General features: G+C 52.1%; 1 protein-coding gene across 1 annotated transcript in view; it reads right to left on the bottom strand.

Annotated features, from left to right (window-relative positions):
* Window positions 1-7,858: 7,858 nt before the first annotated feature.
* PHF21B (PHD finger protein 21B) overlaps window positions 7,859-21,993 on the bottom strand; it is an 84,991-nt gene continuing 70,856 nt past the window's right edge. Inside the window, exons 6-13 of the mRNA XM_031462212.2 lie at window positions 18,275-18,326; window positions 17,956-18,032; window positions 15,589-15,643; window positions 14,447-14,469; window positions 13,253-13,411; window positions 11,624-11,699; window positions 11,190-11,293; window positions 7,859-9,904 (exon numbers count right to left, since the gene is read on the bottom strand). Coding sequence (XP_031318072.2) covers window positions 9,686-9,904; window positions 11,190-11,293; window positions 11,624-11,699; window positions 13,253-13,411; window positions 14,447-14,469; window positions 15,589-15,643; window positions 17,956-18,032; window positions 18,275-18,326 — 765 coding nt within the window. The 3' untranslated portion in view covers window positions 7,859-9,685. The remainder of the gene's footprint in view (window positions 9,905-11,189; window positions 11,294-11,623; window positions 11,700-13,252; window positions 13,412-14,446; window positions 14,470-15,588; window positions 15,644-17,955; window positions 18,033-18,274; window positions 18,327-21,993) is intronic.

The raw sequence follows: 21,993 nt of genomic DNA, 5'->3' as shown, positions 1-21,993 counted from the left end.
ATAATCTCAACAAACCCCAAGATGGATGCAAATCAAAGAAAAATACACCTAAACACACTATATAGGCTTTTGAAAACAAAAGAGAAAGAGAAAAACTTAAAGCATCCAGAGAACAAGGAAACGTTGCACACAGAAGACCAAAGATGGAAGTCAGCCAACTTAGCAGCAGAAGCTATGATGGCCAAAAGACAGTAGAACATAATCTTGTTTCAATACAATAAAGGAACAGTAAAAGGCCGAGGGAGGAGGGAAAATTCCAGAATTCTATGTCAACCAAAAATACTCCTCAAGAATGAAGATTAAAAAAACTTTTTGTAAAAGAAAACCAAGGAATTTTTTTCCACTGGCAGATCTGGATTACAAAAAAAAAAAAAAAAAAAAATGCCAAAGGAATTTCTTCAAGGTAGTGGAAATGACAACAGATTGAAACTTGGATAATTAGGAAGTAATGGAGACTATTGGAAACGATAGCTATCTGGACTATATAGACCAGTACTTTCCCCTCTTAATTTAAAAGAAATAAACAGGATTGTGTGAGGAAAAAATGTATAATATTGTCTGATAGGATTTATAATATATGCAGGTGCAATGCATACGACAGTTGCAGCACTAAGTACAGCAGAAGGGGGCTTGTTTCAAGGTTTCTACCTTCTGTGTTAAGTGGCATAATATTCGTCCTAAGTGAACTGGAAAGGTAGGGATGTACACTGTAATCCCTAGAGCAGCTACTAAAAACAATGCAAAAAGACAGAGCTTTGAAAATAAAGTAAAAGTGACTTCTAAACAAATATTCAGAAAATTTAAATAAGGCAAGAAACGATTAACAGGAGGAAAAAAACCAGAGGCGGCAAAAAATAATAAAATGGTAAACCTAAATTAAACTCCATCGATAATTATCTTCAATGTTCATGTGCTAAATGCTACAGTTAAGAGGCAGATATTGTCAAAATGGATATAAAAGCAAGACATAGCTACACACACTTTAAGTATAAAGATAGGTCGAAGGTAAAGGGATGCAAAAATATACACACACATAGTGAGCATCAGAAGTCTGGGGTGTTTATATTAATAATAGATAAACTAGACTTTTAAGACAAAGAATATTACTAGACATAGACGGCCTCTTTTTAATGATAAAATGGTTAGTTTATTCAGAAGACATACGTATCTTAAATACTAATGTGCCTAATAACAGAACTTTCAATACATGAAGTAAAAAACCCACAACAGATTTAAGGAATTTCTATAATTGTAGTTGGAGATTATAGCACTGTATCTTGGCAACCGAAAGATCAACTAGACAAAAAGTTGGTAAAAGTCATAGATAATCTGAACAACGCTACCACCACCTTGACCTAATTGACATTTGGGTGCCACACCCAACAACAGAAGAATACACATTCTTGTAAAGTGTACACGATACAATCACCAATATAGACCAGATTCTGGGACATAAAACAAGTCCTAGTAAATTTAAAAGAATTGAAATCATGTGAAGACTACAATGGAATCAAATTGGTCACAAAAAAAATCACATCTAGGAAAAACTCAAATATGTGAAAAAATTTGTAAAGAAAGAAAAAGGAGTGACATTTCTAAAGAATCCAGGTGTCAAAGAAGAAATCATAGCAGAAGAGAGAAAATAATTTGAACTGAACACTAGTGCAAAATATCAACATTTGGGAAAACAGTCAAAGCAGTACCTGGAGGGAAGTCTAAATGCTTATAAAATAAATAAAATTAAAAAGAACAGCCTGAAATCAATGACTAATGTTCTACCTTAAGAAACTGTATATACAGGCACACCTCAGAGAGATTGCAGCCTCAGTTCCAGACCACTGCAATAAAGTGAATACCACAATAAAGCAAGTCATATGAAATTTTTGGTTTCCCAGTGCATATAAAAGTTACATTTACACTACACTGTAGTGTATTGTGTGTAATAGCATTATGGCTAATGAAACAAGGCACATACCTTAATTAAAAAATACTTTGTTGGGGGAGAGTATAGCTCAAGTGGTAGAGTGTATGCTTAGCATGCATGAGGTCCTGGGTTCAATCCCCAGGGCCTCCTCTAAAAAAATAAATAAGTAAACCTAATTACCTCCCCCACAAAATAAATAAAATTAAAGACATACTTTGTTGCTAAAAAGTATTAACCATCATCTGAGCCTTCAGGGAGTGGTATTGGTAACATCAAAGATCACTGATGACAGATCACCATAAAAAATAATAATATTGAAAAAGTTTGAAATACTGTGAAAATTACCAGATGTGACCCAGAGACATGAAGTGAGCAAATGTTGGAAAAATGATGCTGATAGACCTGCTCAATGAAGGATTGCCACAAACCTTCAATTTGTAAGAAACGCAATATCTGAGAAATGCAATAAAGGGAAGCACAATAAAACGAGGTCTGCCTGTATATATATTTGACCCCAGCTGGCCACAGCTGATTGTCCAGGCATGGGGTTCTCACCCTACTGGGCCAATTTGATATATGTATCAAAATAAACCCAAATCAGTAGAAGGAAAGAAATGATAAAGAATGAAATAATAACAAAACCAGACAACAATACAGAAAGTGAACAAAGCCAAAGGTTAGTTCTTTGAATAGGTAAATAAAATTCATAAGCCGGATATATTAAGAAATCACAAATTAAGAATGAGAAAGCAAGAATCACTTTAGGGTCTACAGAAGGTAAAATGATAATAAAAAATATTATGGGCAGTTTTATGTCAAAAATTCAATATAGATGAGATAACATATTCCTTGAATAATTCAACTTAACTGAAAATGACACAAAATTAAATATATCTGAATAATCTTACATATTTAATACACTGAAATTTCAAAAAATCTTCCCACAATTAAACTCCTGGCCCAGATGGTTTCCCTAGTGAATTCTAGCAAATATAAAGATGCTCTTTCAGAAGCAGAATAATTTTCAACTTGTTTAACACCGTAATTTGACAGACATTGCAAAGAAAAAAATCTATTGGTCAATATCCCTCACAAAGATATGTTCAAAAATACTTAATATTAGCAAATCAAGTAAAGCAATATAAAACAGATACATCATGACCATGTAGAGTTTATCCCAAGAATTCAAGGTTGGTTAGACATTTGAAAATTAATAGAACTCATTGTATTTACAGAACAAAGGAGAAAATCCACTTGTTTTTTAAATAGATATAGTATAAACTCTTGGCAAAATTTAGCGACCATTCATGATTTTTTAAAAAATCTAAGCAAACTGAGAATAGAAGAGAATTTCCTCTATCTACAAAATAACATATTTAATGGTCAAACTATTGAAAATTCCTCCCTAAAATCAGAAACAAGACAAGGATGCTTAGCCTCACCACTTCCTTTCAAATTATACTGGAAGTCCTGGCTATCACAATACGGCAAGAAAAATAATAGGCTTCAATGTTGAAAAAAGTGAAGTAAAACTATGTCTAATTTGCAGATCATGTAACTGTTTATGTAGAAAGCCACGAGGGATCCTCTCAGCAGCTACTATAACTAATAGGTGATTTAACATGGTTTCAGGATATAAGGTGTGTCAATCAGGGTTCAATCAGAAAAGAGAAACCACACAATAATTCGAAAAGGAAGAGTTTTAGACTGTTTCATATAAACAATCACTCAGAGGGGAATAGCTTTGAAAGTATAAAGCGATCTCTTATCACCTGACCACCCTAGGACTGCAGGACAGTACCCAAGGGACACCTGGAAGGAAAACTCCCCTCCCAAGGCTGGGATTCAGACCCCTTTGCTGAAAATGTGGTTGCAGCCTTTTGGCTGGTGACGTTTGCTGGGTTGCCTGGACAGAGCTGATCCACAGTCACTGGACATGCAGGTTAACACCCCTGTAAGTGGCAGGTAAGCTGAAGTTGGTAGGGAGTCATACAGAGGGAATTGGGGTGTTAAATAATTATAAAAGTTTAAAAACAATGAAAGAAATGGCTCCCAAGTAGCCCTGGTTCACATGGACCTTGAGTGCCGGATGTTTCTTTCCCGATGGTGCCAGCTGAATTCCTGGGAGCTCTCTCACTACATGGTTTGGGGCGTGTGGCCCTTCTGCTAACAGAACAACATAGCTGGGGTGGGTCTAGCAATCTGAGCTTGAACCAGCCCCTCTGGTGGCTCTGATTCTCACTTGAGTTTGAGAATGACTCCCCTTGAGTGACGTTAAAGGCATGCCTTACACCCAAGGTTTGGATAATTTTTCTTGATCCCCCAGAAAGGCTGGTCCAACTACGGTTTTGTAGTATTTGGCCAGATTCATTTACATCAGTGCAGGAAAAGGTGTTAATTACCACACAGAAGCCTCCTTGTGAAATTGTTGCGGTTTAGAGCCATACATTTTTGGCCAACTGCTAGAGCCAGAGAATTATCTTCTGTCTGGAAATTCGGTAAGGAATCTAAGGTTGTGCTTTCACACCAAGCAACTTTTCGCTAGTGCTGGACACGTTTACTTTGGAACCACCCTTCTTGAATTCGATGTCATTTGCACACACATGCACACACATGGAGCAGTCAGCTTGTAAACATTTAACCACTGGCTCTCTAGGAATGCAGAGCCCTGATTTGTGGCATCTGCCAGTTTCTGTGGTGTGAATGATCCCACCGTGGCCGATTTTAAGCTATAAGCATGAAGTCACTGAACGTGGATTTGGAAGAGACGCATGCAGTGACTCTGTGGGGCTGATGTGAGCCTCTCTGGCATCAGCGCCACCCTTCCAGAGGTGGCCGGGTCCGGCCGGGCCGTCCCTCCGCTTCGGGGCAGCGCCTCTGCCTCCAGAGCCCCACCCGTGGAGGCCGTGGGAACAGCGCCGCCTCCTGCCTTAACCCGGATGTGGGAGGGGCTGGGGGTAGACGCGCAGCTGCGCATGTCCTCCTGGAGCCAGCCTTCCCTGGCCTGGGTTTCTTACCCCGCAGGGACCTGCCTGCTGCTGCTGGAACGAGGCCTCTGCCACCTGAGGACAAGATGGGACATGTTCAGAGTGGCATTGCCCTGCAGGTGGGTTGGCGTCCTTGGGTTCTGTTTGGAAACCAGGGATCCCTGAGGGTAGATGCTGGGGGCTCGCCCTGCGGAAGTTGACCAGAGGAAGCGGCAGCGGCCGCGGCCAGCACCCAGCTCTGTGTGCCCCGCCCGATGCGGGGTCCTCCCAGGGGTCCTGTCCGGGGGACTAAGCAGGTGGGGCTGGGGGCGGGGTGAGCGGCAGCTGCCTAAGGCAGGACAGGTGAGGATGGTGCGGATTTTTTGGCCTGCCAAATGGTCTCGCGCGCTCAGATTGCAGCCAGCTCTCAGACTTCTCCCGGGATGCACCCCAAGCCACGCTCAGGAATGCTGCTCAGAGGAGGGAAGGACACCGAGGTTAGCGCTAAACCACCCAGCAGCATTACCGGAAACGGTAGGCACTGTTCTCGGGGAGCCGTGGGGGAGCTTGAGCGGTGGACTGGGGGCAAAGCAGAGTCTAGGGAACACCGCAGTGCACCATGGGACTCGCAGTCTGGGCTGGGGGGGGGGGCAGCGTGTGGTTAGTAGTGCTTAGCTCGCCTCTGCTCCCTCATCTGCCCCTCACACCGCTGTCATGGGGCCACCCAGGCCCAGGTGGCCCCCTGCAGCCCCAGGCTGGCAAGGTCGCCAGGTTAGGAGTGTGCATGCATGCAGCCTGGCGGCGTGGCCTCCAGCCATCCGCACGTGCCCCACGACGTGATCATTGTCCAATGGGCAGAGATAGAGTGGCCAGAAACACAGGCACGGGGCCACAGCCTGGGATGAAGTCACTGGCTGGCTGTGTGACCTGGATGTGTCCCTTTAGGTCCCTGTGTTTCAGGTCTGAGGCAGGAGCCAGGCTGGGTGGGTACACAGCAGGTCTTCAGGGAACCAGCTCTGCAGTCTGTGGGCTGTGGGGGCCAGATGAGGCAGACGGGGCAGCCCTGGGTGGTCCCGGGGGGCAGAAGCCACAGGGAAGCAGATTTCAGGTGACCTATGGAAAGGTGTCCATGACGGGCTGAATTGTGTTCCCCTAGTATTTGCGAGCATGACCTGATTTGGAAATAGGGTGACTGAGTCTAAATGAGCCCCCTGGGATGGATCCAGTGCAATACATCTGTGTTCTCATGAAAAAGGGAAATTTGGACACAGACACGCACACGGGGAGAAGGCCATGCAAGGTGGAGGCGGAGACGGGGTGGTGAGTCTCCAGGCCAGGAAACGGAAAACACGCATGGAGGGAAAATGATGAGGAAACACAGTGTGGAGACAGCCATCTTCGAGCCACAGTGTGCCCGAGGTTTACGGATGCTGGAGAGAAGCCGGAAACAGATTCTCCCCCACAGCCTCAGAAGGACCCAGCCCTGCTGACACCCTGATCTCAGACTTCCAGCCCCCAGATTCCCTGCCTTTGTGAAGTGGACAAAACCATAAAAAGGTGACTCATAGTAAGTTATGAAAACCTAAAGGAATCGAATGGAGCAAGGAAGGAGAGGAAATGCTGTCTTTCTGAGAGTGCCTGAGACAGCTGCACTGAGGGAACTGTGGTCAAGTTCCCAAGCAAGTGGGGGAGCCAGCAGGGGAGACAGCTGGAGAAGAACATGCAAATGCAGGCACAGCCTGTGCAAAGGCCCTGTGGCAGGAGCAGGCCTCATGGGTTCCAGGAAGCACAAGGAGGCCACGTGGCTGGGACACAGCCATGAAAGTGGAGAAGAGCAGGAAGGGAAGCTGAAGGGGCCAGATGTGCAGTGCCTATGGCCTTGAGGACTTCAGCTTTTGCTAAGCAAGGAGTGACAGCAGGCTTTTAACGGAGGTGCTATCACACTGCCCACATGAATGGGGCTGACTGTGCTAAGGCGGTGGTGGCAGTAATCCAGGTGAGATCATGGCTGAGATCAAGGTGATGTTGGTATGGGTGGTGAGATACGGGCACATCCTGTGAATGGTCCGAGGATGCAGCTGACAGATTGCCGACGACCATGCGGGAGGAGTGAAGGGTGACTGCGGAGGTGCTGGCCTGCGTATCAGGAAGGTTGACTCCCCCCGCGATGGGGAAGGTGCAGGAGGGGCTGCGGGAGACCAAGCCATCTGAGATACCTGCCAACATCAGCGGGGCTGGGCACGGGCAGCCGGATATACACAGCGGGGGGGTCCCTGGCAGAGGTGCGGGCTGGAGATGGAGGCTGAGGAGCCACCAGCACAGAGACAGAAAGCCCAGAGGCTGGACCAGGCCAGCAAGAATTCAGGAGAGAGAGGTGGGCCCCCGGCACTCAGCGATTAGGCAGAAGAGAAACTGGAGGGGTCCATCTCTGTGACCCTGGGCCAGGCGGGGACAGGACAGTGCTGTGGCAGACCCCTGTGGCGGGGCTCCGCTTTATAGTCTGTCCCATTCCCTGGCCACAGCTGACTGTCCAGCGGTGGGCGCCTCGCCCAGCTGGGCCGACCAGAGGCCTCTGTACGTCTGGAGCAGGAGTGCAGGGAGGCTGGCTTCCCAGTCTGACTAAGCCCCGGGGTAGTTTTGGCTAACCTCGCTGCCAGGCTGCTTGGGAGGCAGAGAAAGCGAGGATGTTGATGCTGAGAGGGAGCGAGGGAGGGAGCAGTGTGGACATGGCACCTGGCCTGAGTTTCTGTTACTTGTGACCATCAATCCTGGTCCTAAGAGGTGCACATGCCACCTCCTAGGGGGACCAGTGCATGGAGGGCGCCTGAGAGCCCCCCCCCACCTCCCTCCCTCTGTCAGGGTGGGGCGAGGGCAGGACTCTGATTTTCAGCCTCTCCAATTTCCACCTCCCTGCCCCGTGTGCTCCCAGAGGTTTTTCCGACGAAGGCAAGGAAACAAACCGCAGGACTTTGAAATCATCCATCGAGTTTAATGCATCGTACAGAAGGGAAACTACATCAGCATATTTAAGACAAACACTTTTTCTCTATCCTCACTATCCATCGGACGGTCCTCCTCGGTCCAAAAAACTAAGTCTCAAGACACATCGGCAGCTACCTCTCCCGGGTCCAACCTTTCATATCCTCCCAGTACGTTTTTAAAAAATTTAATTCACTCCATCCAAGAAGAAAAACAAACCAACAGAAAAGGAACCTGAAGACATTTACATCGCAAGCCACGCGGTAATGCATAATTGGCATCTCGAGTAACCAATATATAAGACGTGTGTCTCACAGTTCACTTTGTTCATCAATAAAAGAATATAAAAATCTTGTTCAACCCAGTGTTGAGTGTATTAAAATAGATCTGTATCGTACAGCACAGTTTCTCCCGGAGTCGTGAAGATGACAGGAGGGACCATGGCAGTCTGTGGGATTCCGGCCAGCCTCCTTGCTCTGCACCTGGCAGCGTGTGTGCGTGCGTGTCGGGGGCCACGTATGCACACGCACACGTGTGTTCAGCGCAATGTGGCACCATGTGATATGCTGGGGGTGGGAGCCCTGTGGCTCCCGGATGCTCATCCTGTTGTGCTAAGTCCCTGGGGACTGGAGAAGCTGAGGGCGTGACGAGCCTGCAGCTTGTAAGCCGGCAGGCACCCTTGGCTCTCGGGGGGGACGGCAGGAAGAGGGCCTCTCCGGTCTCCCAAGGCCACCCCTCCCTTCTCCCCAACCCTCACCCCACTTCTTCAAACCCCTCTGGATCCGTCCAGTTTGGCAGCACCCCACCCCCGAGGGGTTTCCCATTGGCCCCTGGCAGCAGAGACCACTGGGAGCAGAAAAAGAAGTTAGCAAGTGTCCCCTTCACATTAACTATCTCACAATAAAAACGCCATACAAAAATGTAAAGTTTCTTTTTGGCATAGTGTCTGTACTGGCAAGACAAGAGGAGTGGGAGACTTTATCGGCTCTTCGAAGGGAGAAGACAAAAGGCTTCGGTCGGAAGTTGAACGATTCAACCAAAAATAGAAAGCCCACCAAACGCCTCCACGGCACGGCTGCAGCTCCCTCTTGCCCCAAAACTCCATGAGAAAAAGACAGCGAGAGCGAACAGGTCCCAGAGTCAGCAGAGGAAGGAGGCGGGCAGCCAGGGCTCTCAAGACGCGGCGGCGGAGCCTGGCATCCCCCAGGCGCCTCCTTCACGCTTAACAGCTGCGGGTCTGAACCGCAACACTGACAATGGGGCCGGGCCGGCGTCTGGGAGGCGGGGGCCGGGCCTGGCTCGCGCCCAGCGGGCCCCGTGAGGGAGGGCGGCGGCGTCTACCTAGATCTGCTACCCACTCTCGCCCCAGCTACCTCTACTGCTCAGCTACGTTGTGCCCCAGCTCCCCACCCACAGGACCCCTGGGCCTTCCTCCTGGGGCCTGGGCTGCACAGTCCTCCTGGCCCCTCCGGGGCCTCAGCCCTCTCTCCCCCGTGGGGGTGGCACGAGGCCGAGGAGACACCTGTGCCCAGAAGCCGGAGGCCTTGGCAGCTCCCCAACAGCCAGGAGCTAACTGTGTGCCCCCACCTGGCTCCCGGGCGTCCCGTCTGAATGTGACGGGAGTCGGACTCCATCCCCACCCGTCCAGGCTCTAGGCTTCTCACCCAGCTCCTTCTCCCTTCACTCCTCTGTCTCTGTCTGGTTTTATTTTTGTCTGCAATTCATAGTGTTTATGAATTAAGGCTGACAGAACCCTCAGGTCTTGTGAGCAAGGTCCCAGTGACTTTCCGTGGGTGTGAAGATGGGTCCCTTGGGGTCAGTTGTGCCCCTGGGGGTGCTGGAGGGCAGAGTGCATGGCGGCTGCTGAGGGCTTGGTCCAGGGCCCAGCCAGCAGCGGGGCGGGGCTGGTGGTTGTCATGGTGACCTGGAGCATCTGCTCGCCCTGTATCAGTCTCAGGAGGGCCCGCAGGCGGTCCAAGGACGACTGGGTGCCCCTCTGCCGGGCCAGCAGGCTCGTCTTCAGCTCCAGGCATTTCTGTCGGGGGCAAGGAGTCAGAGAGTAGGGTCTCAGAATTCAGCTAGGCAGGTGTCCTGCGACAGCCACCCCTCAGCCCCATCTCCCAAAGCCCCTCCCTTCTATTGCAGAGGCCTTCAAGAAACCATGAAGAGGGCCTCATGTACACCAGGCAGCAGCGAAAGTGGAATTAAACAGCAGCCAGACCCACAGGAGACACTTGTTTTACAGTCGAGAGCTGGAGATGGTGTGCGTGTGTGGGAATGTGGGAAAGTTCTCCCTCGTGCTTGTGACACTGCCGAGCAGACCCCATCTCTCTCTCCTCCTGCTGGAGGAAGCTCACAGCCTGTTTGGGCTCAGCGGCAGCAGCTGTGGAAGACCTTCCGATCCCTGGCCGGCTTCCCGCTCTGTCTCCTGCCTGCTGTGTTCGTGGCTTTTGCTAGCTTTTGTATAGATCATGGCGGCACAGGAAAGCGGTAAGGGCTGATGCCTCAAGTGAGAGCTTCACTCATTTGCTGCTTGGACAGGTAACTGACACTCCCTGAGACCATGTCCAAACCACTAAGAGAGGAATAATCATAGAGCTTCTTCATGGGGTTATTGAGAGGATTAAATGAGATACTGCATTTAAAGGGTTTTACCAGGACCTGACACTGCTGTTGGCAATATCACCACCACCACCACCATCAACATCACCACCATCGTCATCATCACCACCATCATCATCCTCATCACAACCATCGTCACCATCACCATCATCATGCACAACACCTTTATCACCACCACCATCACCACCATCATCACCATCATCACCACCATCATCAATATCATCACCATCATCAATGTCATCACCATCATCAATGTCATCACCATCATCAATGTCATCACCACCATCAGTATCATCGTCACCATCAGTATCATCACCACCATCACGATCACATCCACCGTCACCATCATTATCATCATCATCACCAAAATCACCACCATCACCACCACCACCCTCATCTTGTTGATCACCACTCTGCAGAGGAGAAATCATCATGTTCACTTTATACAAGAAGCTGAGGTTCAGAAGCAGTCAGGGTCTTGCTGAGGTTCCAGAGCTGAGAAGGAGCAGAGCCAGATGCTCAGCTGCTTGATAACTATTTGTGGAACGAGTCACAGAGCTGCCTTCTGCACCTGCTGACTGGCTGAGTGATGCTGGCGAGTCTCTCTTCTCCTGGGGCCTCAGTAACCGGACAGTGAAGCTTTGGATCTAGGTCTTGTGGTTCATGAAGGCAGATCCCCCACCACCCACACCACACACCTTCACCGCTGAGGCCAGGCGCCGGTCCCGCTCCTCCAGCTGCTGGTGCTCACTCTGCAGCTCACTGCCTCTCTGCAGCAGCTTTTGCTTCTCCTCTTCCTTCACTGGGGAAGAGAAGGCCAGGCCCCCCCAGGAGCGGCAGGTAAGCAGGGGCTGGGCTGTGGTTGAGCAGGAGAAGCAGAGAGAATCCTAGGCCCCTGCCTATAGACCATTCTGGCTACGGCCTCCTGCAGGGGCCAGCGGCTCTTGCCAGATGAACAGGGACTGGAATTCCCGCAGCAACCGCCCTGCACACAGGACTAGTCCCAGGGTCCCTCTTTTCAGAGCCTTGGCTCAGAACAGCCTCCCATGGGCCCCGGGTGAGCCGAAAGGCCTGGGGGCAGGTGGGACAGAAGGGAGTCAGTGCCCCCTCCCACTTCCCGAGGCTGTCTTACCTGTCTTGTGGGTCACGTAGGAGTGCACGATGGCCAGCATCCCGGTCCAGGGCACACCTTCGTCTTTCTTTAAGGCCTGGAGGGCAGATGGGGAGCTGAACAAGTGGACAGCCTGGGGCCCACCCCACCCTGGCTCGCCCTCGGGGAGGCACGAGCTCTCCGGGCGGTAGGTTCTGGTGTGATCTGGGGTTGGGGCTGCACCTGCCTCCTGGTCTGTCTCACAGAGGCCTCTCAATAGGAACAGCTCCCAGAGGCAGGAACCTGCTTATCGCCAGGTCCCCAAGTAGTGCCCGGTGGGGAGCAGGTGTAAATTCTTCTTGAATGAACGAATGAATGAATGATCACGTGTCTTCTTCCCATGTCCCAGGGACCTCAGAGCAGTCCTGGGCAAGCCAGGGACAAACTGGGGACTGCATCCCCTCAAAGAGTTGGGACCCCACCCTCACCCCGGTTGAAGCAGTCACAATACAGGGCTGGTGGCCTCCCAGGGAGCAGCCCCACAGGGGCACACAGCCAACCGCACCCACCATCTCCCTCGGTCTCTACAAAACCCAGGATGATGGGAACTCACAAGCGTTAGTATTTTTTGAAATAAACGTGATTCCCCAATGACTTTTACAATTAATAATTCATTCTGTAGAAAAGCACACTTTTTAAAAAGCATTAAACAAACAAAACACTGACACTTCCCCTCACCCAGCCACACACAATATTAACACTTGGAAATATTTTCTCCCAGGTTTTTTATTCTGCATAGTTTTTTCTCAGATAGCTGTTGAACTACACAGCAGTTATAAAACCTGTTTTTGATTTTAATTTTTTAAAAATATAATTCCACATAGTGAACAACTCCAAAAGAACCGCAAAATCCTTGTAAAAAATCATCCAGTGATCACATAATATCTCACTGAGTAAAGAGCTAGAACTTATTTCACCAACTCCTTGTGGGGAAGCTGGTCTGTTTCCAGCTTTTCCCTTTAATAAAGAAAGGCCGAGGGGCTTCTCTGTGCACAGAACTTTGCCTATATGGCCTAGACTCCATTCCCCAAAGCAAGACTCTAGGTTTAAAAAGTGTACAATTTTTAAGGCAGTGCTTGAGAGTGCCTGCTTCTCTGCATCATCACCAGAAGGGAGTGTTACTGCTTTTTGCTAATTTGATAGCTTTTCTTCTGTGGGTTGTTATCCATGAGATCAAATGTGTCAACTGGCACTATTTTTGCAGTTTGTGTTGCTAGGCTGGTTCTACCCAGGGGAATCTGGTGTCACTGAAAGTCAGACAGCTGCAGAGGGAACCTGTGCTCACTCTGCACCAGTGGTCCTCCCCGGCGATGTCTGAGATGGCCATGATGGGGGATGCTATTGGCATCCAGCAGATGGAGGCCAGGGACACTGCTGAGCAGACTGCAGTGCACAGGACAGCCCCCCACAGTGGATCATCCAGTCCCAAACGTGGGCTGTGGGAAGGCCTGTTCTTCCCCAGCCCCTCTTCTCCCTCCTCCTCGGCCCTCCCCGTCTCTGCTCACGGTTGAGGCAACCCAAGAAGTGCAGACGGCCTGAGCTGCCTCAGATGCTGTGCCGGGTGAGGGCCCTGCGGTACAGGGACAGGGTGAGGGCGACAGCTTCCCGTACCTTCTGCTGACACTTGGGACACACCCACACGCCCTTGGGCGCTGACTTGAGGGGCGGGTCCAGGCAGCTGAGGTGGTAGGCCCCCGGGCAGGCGCCGCAGGGCTGCAGGTCGGCCCCTCGCCCGCAGGCAGCACAGCGCTCATCATGGGCAATCTCGTTCTGCAAGAGAGGGGAGGGCGGAGGCGGGTCAGCCGGGCTGGGGTCGGGGGGGGGGGGGGGAGGGCGGGTGCCCAGGCAGCTGCCACCCCGACCTGCTGGGAACCCTCTCCTCCACCAGTGTTTTACTCAGCAGCCCTGGGAGAGAGGAATAAAGGAATAAAGGTATAAACCTGGGCGGGGGGCGGTGATGACAGTGTGGGGACAGGCCTGGAAACCAGGAGGAGGAGCAGCATCCGGGTCTCCTGCCTCAAAGCCAGGGCCCTTCTAGGACTGTGGGCTCTGCAGAGCAGGACTCGGGCTCCAGGCATCCCCTGTCCCCGTGGCCGGGCTGGCTGCGTCAGGATGGCTGTGGACAAATGCTGCCCCAGCAGCCCCGACCTGTGATACTGCAGGGTTATTACTGCCAGCAGCTCAGCCTAATGGGAGTTTCAGCACCTGTTGCTCTTTGGTGGCTTGACCTTCACAGGCATGGAGGGCCTGGGAATTTCTCTTAGAATTAGATCTGCAACTTCGCAAAAAAAAAAAAAACTGAAACAGTGAATAAACTCTGAAGCCATGCCCACAAATGAGGTCAGGACCAGCCAACCCTGGGAAGCTGGGTCACGGTGCGTGCATGGGGGGCTGGGCTCTCGCATGATCGCAAAATCTGGGTGTGTGGGGTGGGACCCTGAGACCCAAGCCCAGTCCCTCACCAGGTGGAGAATGAGGACCAGAGAGGGCCAGCTCTGCCCGGGGTCACACAGCGAGGCCAGACAGAGCCCGCTGGCGCCCAGCATCAGCTGCTTCCATTCAGGGTCCCTGAGTCCTCAGTACTGTGCAGGGAGGGCCCCTGCTTGAACCTGTGGGCTGGGCCCTGTGGTGATGCCGACCGCCAGGCAGGCTGGAAAGTGGACTGGTGTTGTACAAAGCTCTCGGCACCGAGGACAGAACCTGAGGCCCTCAGCTCCACTCCAGGGCAGCAGGAGTGACCCTAACCTGGACCGTATGGAAGGCGTGCCCCACCCCACCCAGCTGTGGAGACCAGGGGACACGTACCTTCCAGCAGGGGTCCTCATTGGCTAGCACAGGGAAGAAGGGCGGAGAGCACGTTAGTGGGCACGGGAGGAGCACTGATCAGGACTGGAGTCCGCAGTCCAGCGTGAAAGGGGTTCTCACCCAGGGCATGATGGGAGTATCACAGGCCCCCTGGGGACGCCTGGGTTCTCACCCAGGGCTCATGGGAGTAAAGGTCTCTGCCCTGGCCTTGGCCAGGACCCGACAAGGGAGAGGTGCACTGTGGCCCCGAGCTCCCTGAAGAACACGGCAGCAGCAAGCTGTCCTGTCCAGTGGGGGGACATCACTCCAGGGATCCCTCAGAGTGACTTACTGTCAACTCGTTTTGGGCCGTCACTCACTTCCATTCTAGTAAGTGATGCCAAACCACATGTTTTAATGATCACAAAACACAGTTTTCCAGGAGGAGGGTATGGCTCACGTGGTAGAGCACGTGCTCAGCATACACAGAGTCCTGGGTTCAATCCCCAGCACTTCCTCTAAACCCAGCACCTCCTCTAAAAATAAGTAAGTAAACCTAATAACCTACCCCCCAAATTTTTTTTAATTTTTAAAAATTTAAAAAAAAAACTAAAAAGTAGTTTTCTTTTCAGTTTCTGGAAATCATACCATCCAGTGGGAAGAATGGCTCCTGTGCATTCACAGCACTCGACCGTTTACAAAGCGCTGTCATGCTCACCGCTCGTGTCACTGTCCCAGCTCGGAGAGGCAGTTACTGTTAGGGGCCCATTTTCTACAGATCAGTAAACCAGGGCCCAGTGCGGTAATGTGATGTGTTGAAAGCCACGAAGAGTCCCAGGAAGCAGGCAGTCATCTTCTGCCCTTAGGACTCCTTGTTTCTTTGGCACCACATGGCCTGGTTCTCTGCTCAAGACCACACTCAGGGGTGGGACAGAGGGCAGCCCGGAGCCCCGGGTTCTGGGCCTTGTGCGCGGCCCCGGCCCACACGCCTGCTCAGGGAGGTCGCAGCACAGGGGCCTGTGCCTGGAATGCGCCGCCCGCCAGGAGCAAGTAAGTGGTCGCCGCCGTGGACGAGGCAGGCCGGGCGGTCAGGCCCGCTGCCGCGGGGGGAGGTGGCCCCGGCCCAGGCCCACAGCAGGAGAAGCCTGCCCCGCCTGCCTTACCTCTCGCTGTGAGGAACAGGGGCATGTTGAGATAGTTGGACGCCAGCCGCTTCCTCTGCAGGGGACAGAAAACAAAACCAAACCACCAGATCGTGGGGAGCCCTCCTTGGCTGCCGTGACCCCGCCCCAGACAGGCTCCCCACGCCGGGCTCTGGGCTCCAGCCGGCCACGCCCAGCCAGGGGCAGAACAGGGACAGGTACAGGGGTGCAGGGGAGGGGAGGGGCGGGTCGGCCGGGACAAAAGCCAGCAGAGGCTCTGTCCCACAGGTGGCTGCGGAGCCCATCCCGGGGCTGCGCCTGCCTCACTCAGGAAGGACGGTTAGGAATCTCTGACCGGGGCAAACCAGTAGCAAAGCTGACATCCGGCCGCCCCCGGCATCTCCTTTCTCAGTCGGTTCTCGGGTCAGGTGGGGAAATGAGGGGTGTTACAGACTGGCCCCACTTCTTGGCATGGGGTCCAGGAACCCTGGCAACAGAGTGGCCTTGGCGCCCAAAGCATCATGTGTAGATGGAAGTTTCTGGTACATTCCAGAAGGTGGCTTTCGTCCTGGGCTTTGGCAACCACAGGCCATGGGTTCAGACCTTGGTGGTTCGAGATGGCTTTGGCTGTGGCAAGAAGATGGTTCTAGACTTGGATGACAGACTGTAAACATTCTCTCACGTGGTAGGTCCGTGCTCAGGACCAAGGGAGAGACTCACAGAAGGGCTGCTCTGGGGGTGACATCTGTGTCCAGGGCTCAAGGTCACAGGGCTTTGTGTTGGCTCTGATTGCTAATCAGGTCACCTGTGGCCATGGCCACAGACTTCGGAGGTCACGGCTCTGCCCCAGAGCGGGGATGGCTCCGTCAGTGAGCACAGCAAAGGGAACAGGGCCCTTACTGTACAGAGAACACGCCGTCTCCTTGGGGAGGTGGGGGAACAGCTTAGGGACACTCGTACCAACGGTGCCCAGTGCTGGGGGCACTGTCTCAGGACACGCTTGCTCAGAAAATGGGGGAGGAGGTGAATGGCTATAAAGGTGTGCTCCCCGAGCAGGAGCAGGAGGCGAGCACCGGTGGGGACGGGTGCGGGCGAGGAAGCCGGGCGACGCAGGCACAGGGCCGTCGCAGGGCTGAGCCCTTCCTGCTCCGTGGACGCCCTCCCTCCCTCCCACTGAGCCCCAGTTTGTGAGCCACAGATTTGGGACAACGGGCCCAGACTGACCAAGACCCCGGGGGAGGCGAGCGGGCGTTCTCCTGCCCCTCCTTAGGCCCCAGAGCCAGCACTGGCCTCTGCAGACGCCCCGGAACGTGCCAGCGCTGGCCTCTGCAGACGCGGCTCTGCTCCAGAGGGCTGCCCTGCTCTGCGGCCTTCAGGAAACGGCTTCCATCCTGGGGGAAGGTTCTAGGGCCTTTTTCCTAGGAAACCCCAGAGCATCTGGGAAAGGTCGCTGGCAGACGACGCCGAGCTAGCTTCTGGGAGGTGACATCTGGAGTTTAGCCTAGAATTTTGGACTTGAATTTGCCAGATTTCGTTCCGGATTCAGTTCCTCCCTGGGAATGTGAGGATGGGAGGGGCCGAGGTGCTCCCTGGAAGGCGTCCTTAAGTCCTGACAGCACAGCACGGGCTGGAGTTGGTTATTCTCATCGCGCCCCCCCTCCCCCGTAGGGCTGCAGTTGACCTTGGGGGGCGGTCTGGATGGGATTTGGATTGGGCGAGAGTTCCTTGGCGCCTACTTCAGTGCCCTATTTCCCCAGTTTCGGCTATCTGGGGAGCGCGCACGCTGCCCACCGTGAGGAAGCCGTGTTGGAGCCGGGGTGCCACCGTGTGAAGGGGACCCGGGCACAGGGCCAGCCACAGAGGGTTGGGAGAGAAAGCTGGGCACGCCAGGCGCCGTCTCTCAGGTTTCCGCGCGGAGGGAATTCAGCTGGAGTTACGGCCGCTCCTCTCCCTCCTCCCACCCCGCTCCTCCCGCGCGGGAGAAGGAACCGGCCTCGCTCAGTCCCCTCTCTCTGAGCCTTGCAGCCTCGGCCTCTCCACGTCAGGAGCATGGGCTGAGCTGGCCGGGCTCCACCGTCAGGCCTGAGTGGTCCCGGGAGGCCCAGGGGCAGCAGGGTCTGCCTGTGACCAGACCTCGTGCCTGATCATGGGGGGTGTTGGGGAGAATCAGGGAGCTGGCTGCCCCCTGCCTCCAGGCCACGCGCCCCAGGGCAGCCCGTGGGAGGAACACACCGACATGCTGGTCTCCCGCATCTGGCTCTTACCTGATGCTGAACTCAGGAGGTACAGAAAGAATTATTTACCGTCACGCCGTGAACGGCGATCCCAGGAGGGGCAGGCGAGGGAGCCCCCCCCCGCCCCCCGCCCCGCGCAGCGCCGGGCCCTCACCTCCGTCTCCAGGAGGCCGCTGTAGGCGGGGTTGGCCGTGCTCCTCCTCTTGCGCTCCTGGCGCTTGCTCTGGATTTCTGAGGACGCACAGGTGCAGCCGTCACTGGACTCTTCCTGCCCCGGGGAACCCCGCCCGCGGCCCCTGCAAACCCTGGCGCCACCGTCCCCTCGCAGAGGGTGGGTCACACTCAGGTGCTGCCATCTGACCGGGAGTCCCAGCCCCGCCGCTCCTGTCTGACGCCAGCTCGGCAGACAGCCCCGCGCCCGAGCCCCCCGCCCCCGCGCCGGCCGGTCCCAGCCCCGTGGCCCCGGTCCTCACCCTCCAAGTGCTCCGTCGTAACCAGGCCCAGTGCTACCATGAAGGCGATTTTCTGAGGGAAGGAATCGGAGAAGGGTTAACACAGCTTTTCTGTTTTGCGGTTCCTTAGTGTGCACCTAATGCCCCTTCTCCATCCCGGGACCCCACCCAGGACCCCCCATCCATCAGTCGTCCTGTCTCCTTAGGTCCTCGGGGCTGTGACAGTTTCTCAGACTTCCCTTGTTTTTGATGACCTTGGCCGTCCGTGAGGAGTGCTGACCAGGACTCGTGCAGCACGCCCCTTGATTGGGACCTGTCTAATGTTTTTCTTGGGCTTAGACGGGGATGCTGGGTTTTGGGGGGAAGCCCACAGAGGTGAAGCGACCTTTCCATCTCATCCCATCGGGGCCCATGCCTTGACCGTGGCCGATCGCTGTGACGTTGGCCCCCATCACCTGGCTGAGGTGTGGCGTCAGGCGTCTGTGCTATGGAGTCACACTCCCCACCAACCCCGCCGTCCCCACTGTCCTCTTTGTCAGGAAGTCACTGTGCACTGATCACACTTAAGGAATTGGGGGGTTTTGGTGTTTTGTATTTTTGTTTTTTTTTTTTTTTTTTTTTGGTCATGAAGACATTTTAAAAAATTGTAGTAAAATTTATCAGTATTTTGTTTTGCAGTGTTTGGATTTTTCCATCTTAGCTAGAGACCAAGTTTAGAAAGCAAGTTGCTTATGTTTTTATTTTAGTATCTATGGTTTCACTCCTTTAATTTTTGATCCCTTTGGAATTCATCCTGGTCTTCATGGCGCCTATGGAGCCACGTTATTCCATACAGCTACGCATTTGTTCCAGTACCACTTACTGAAAATCCCATCTATTTTTCATACTGACTTAAGGAGCTACCTTAATCGTGCACTAAAATATCATATATACACCCACACACCACATACACACTTGGGTCTGGTTTTTTTTGCTTCCTATTCTGTTCCTTAAATCTGCCTATATATTCGTGAGCTATGGCCTCACTTTTAGTATCAAGGCTTTACAGTAATATGATAGGATCAGAGTCCATTCCCTGCTTTTCTTGTTCAGAGCTTCCTCTTCTTGCTTATTTCTTCCTGTGAAATTTAGAAACCATCTTAGGCCATTCTGAGAATGAGAGAATCAGTTGGTCTATTTACTGGGCTGATGTTAAAATGATAAGTTAACTTAAAGAATAATGACAGCTTAATAACATTACATCTTCGTGTCCAAAACCACGGGGTGCCTCTGTTCTGTCTGTCTTCAGGAGTTGCAAACATCTCCTCAAACGGGCGTTGAATATTTTTACGTTCATTTCGAGGCATTCCATCCTTCTGCAGCGATCACAAACGGGGCCGTCTAGAAAGCATCCAGCAGGCTGCTACGTGTTTCTGTAGACTACTGATGTTTGCACGTTAACATCACACCCGCGGCAACGCCGGGTTCTCAAGTGTCTGCAATACTTTCTCCATCAATTCTCTTGGGTTTCTACATCATCTCAAATAACGACTGTCTACTCCTTTCCAATTTTTACTTCAATGCTGTTAAAAATAGTTCTCAACTTGTCAGCTTTAAATGATACTCTTTGAGTCACTGAAAGTCCCAGCTCTACAGAAGTGACAATCTGAGAGCTCACCCCTGCCACCTTCTCCCCATGCTTCCCTCTCCGTTCATGTAGATGAATCTTATACGTTGGTATTTACTGTAATCTTACAAGTGTAATATTTACATTCTGTCCCAAAACCCTTATCCTGTTCCAGTTTTACTCTGTAGTTAAATATACACGATGTGCACCCAGCGTCGGTGCCGAACGTACCCCAATCGTCTCGTGGTTGACCAGGGTTGAGTTCCTAGCAGTGTTTTTGTGAATGGCTCATGGGAACAGCATTTCCTGAGTTCTCGGCGGATTTAAAATTCTTAAGTCTGTCGCCTTTTAACGTGAAGGACAGTCTGGCTGGACTTAAGTCCCAGCTCTCTCGCCTTTCTTCCCGGTCTTGTCCACGCTGCCCTCCTGGGTTCTGGGGCAGATGTTGCCGTGGAAAAGTAAGATGCCAGCCCAGTTGTTCTTCCTCTAAAATGACTTGATTATTTTTGTCTGGATGCCTACAGGACCCTTTCGTTTCCATTAAAAGTGAGTGACTTGACTGGGCTGTGACCCAGTGATGACCATTCCCCCGGGTACAGGCACCAGCTTTCCCTGGGACCTGGTGGGTCCTTTGTATGGAAATGAAAGTCTTCTTTTATTTCAGTAAACTTTTCTTGAAATACATTTAAAAACACAGGGAGGCATCACCACAGCATGAAAAGTGGGGCCAATAAAATCAGTCAGAGACGTGCGCGCACGTTGACATGGGATTAACAAAGGTGGTTGAGCAGGAGGGCCCAGCTCAGCGGTGGAGCACGTGCCTAACACGCTCAGGGTCCTGGGTTCCATCCCCAGTACCTCCTCTAAAAATAAAACAGACAAATAAATACTTAACTACCTCCTCCCCTCCCCAAAATAAAAAAAATAATAAAAGTTAAAAAAAAAATGATTGAGGTGGCTGCAGAGCTGCTGAGACAAGGATTCTGGGGTCCAGCAAGCTTCAGCCAACAGATGCCAGCACAGGCTGCAGTTTGGTGGCGCCTGGTTTCAGTGTCACGTCTAGGGGCCTGTGCTGGACAGGGCAGTGGCAGGGCTTCTGGGAATCTGCCAGGGCCGGCGCCCGCTTCACTGGCCTGGTCTGGGAAGGCTGGGCTGGGCCGGTACCGGTGGACTCCTGGTTCTGCACGCAGCCTTCCCTCCAGCCCCTCCTCCGCAGACGTTAACTTCAGTCCACGCCCACGTGAGGCAGCAGGAGCACACGTCCTAATGCGTTACAGCCACGTTCACGTTGTGGGGGGTTGTGGGAAAATCTCACTGTGTTTCTTCCTTAGTCCCTGGGTTTCAGCGTCGTGGCGCCTTCTTAGCGGTGATTATTTGATTGATTTCTTTCTTTCAATTCGTAGTAACATACTGGATTTTTGCGGGTAGTGAGGGTTCTTTATGTGTGGTAAGAATTGCCTCTCTTTCTCGTATGATTCCTTACAGTGAGTCTGTATTGACTCCATTCTTCACGTACGGTGCCTCTGTGGGATTCTGTTTTACCAGCTGCCTTGTCCCCCAACAAGGTCCAGGAGGGCCTGTGGCCCCTTCCCTGCTCCTGAGTGCCTCACAGGTCACAGCTGTGAACATCTTCAGGAGGGACGTTTTTGCTCGTGCTTTCTGACACGTGCCAGCACCAGACACTCCCCCCTTCTGTGTGTTCTCTCTCCGCATTCCCTCACGTGGCCCCAGCTTTCGCCTGACCCGGCCCCGTCTACCCTAACTGCGGCTCACAGACGCTGCCTGCCCTTTGCACTTTCTGAACACGGACTTGTAATCCTCAGGCAGTATGTGTAACTGACTCCTTCTGCAGCCTGCAGCCCCTTGGCCCTCGGCAAGGCCTCACCCACACAGCTCAGGCGACTGCATCGTGTGTACACACACACATCTATATGTACACATGTACATATATAATGTTTTATTTCTTTGCATCTCTGTGCTCTCTCTCTGGTAGCATATTTTAAAGGACTAATTATCTTGGTTCAACGCAATAAGTTTTTTTTTTTCAGCCAATCATGGTGGTTTTTATTACCAGATTTTCAAATAATTTCTGTATCCATCTGATGAATGTTTTATTTTCACGGTTTTTTTTTTT

This window comes from Camelus dromedarius, chromosome 11 (genome assembly GCF_036321535.1).
Source record: "Camelus dromedarius isolate mCamDro1 chromosome 11, mCamDro1.pat, whole genome shotgun sequence".
NCBI lineage: Eukaryota > Metazoa > Chordata > Mammalia > Artiodactyla > Camelidae > Camelus > Camelus dromedarius.
Note: the sequence above shows the minus strand (reverse complement) of the source record. Positions and strands in the feature narration are given on the sequence as shown.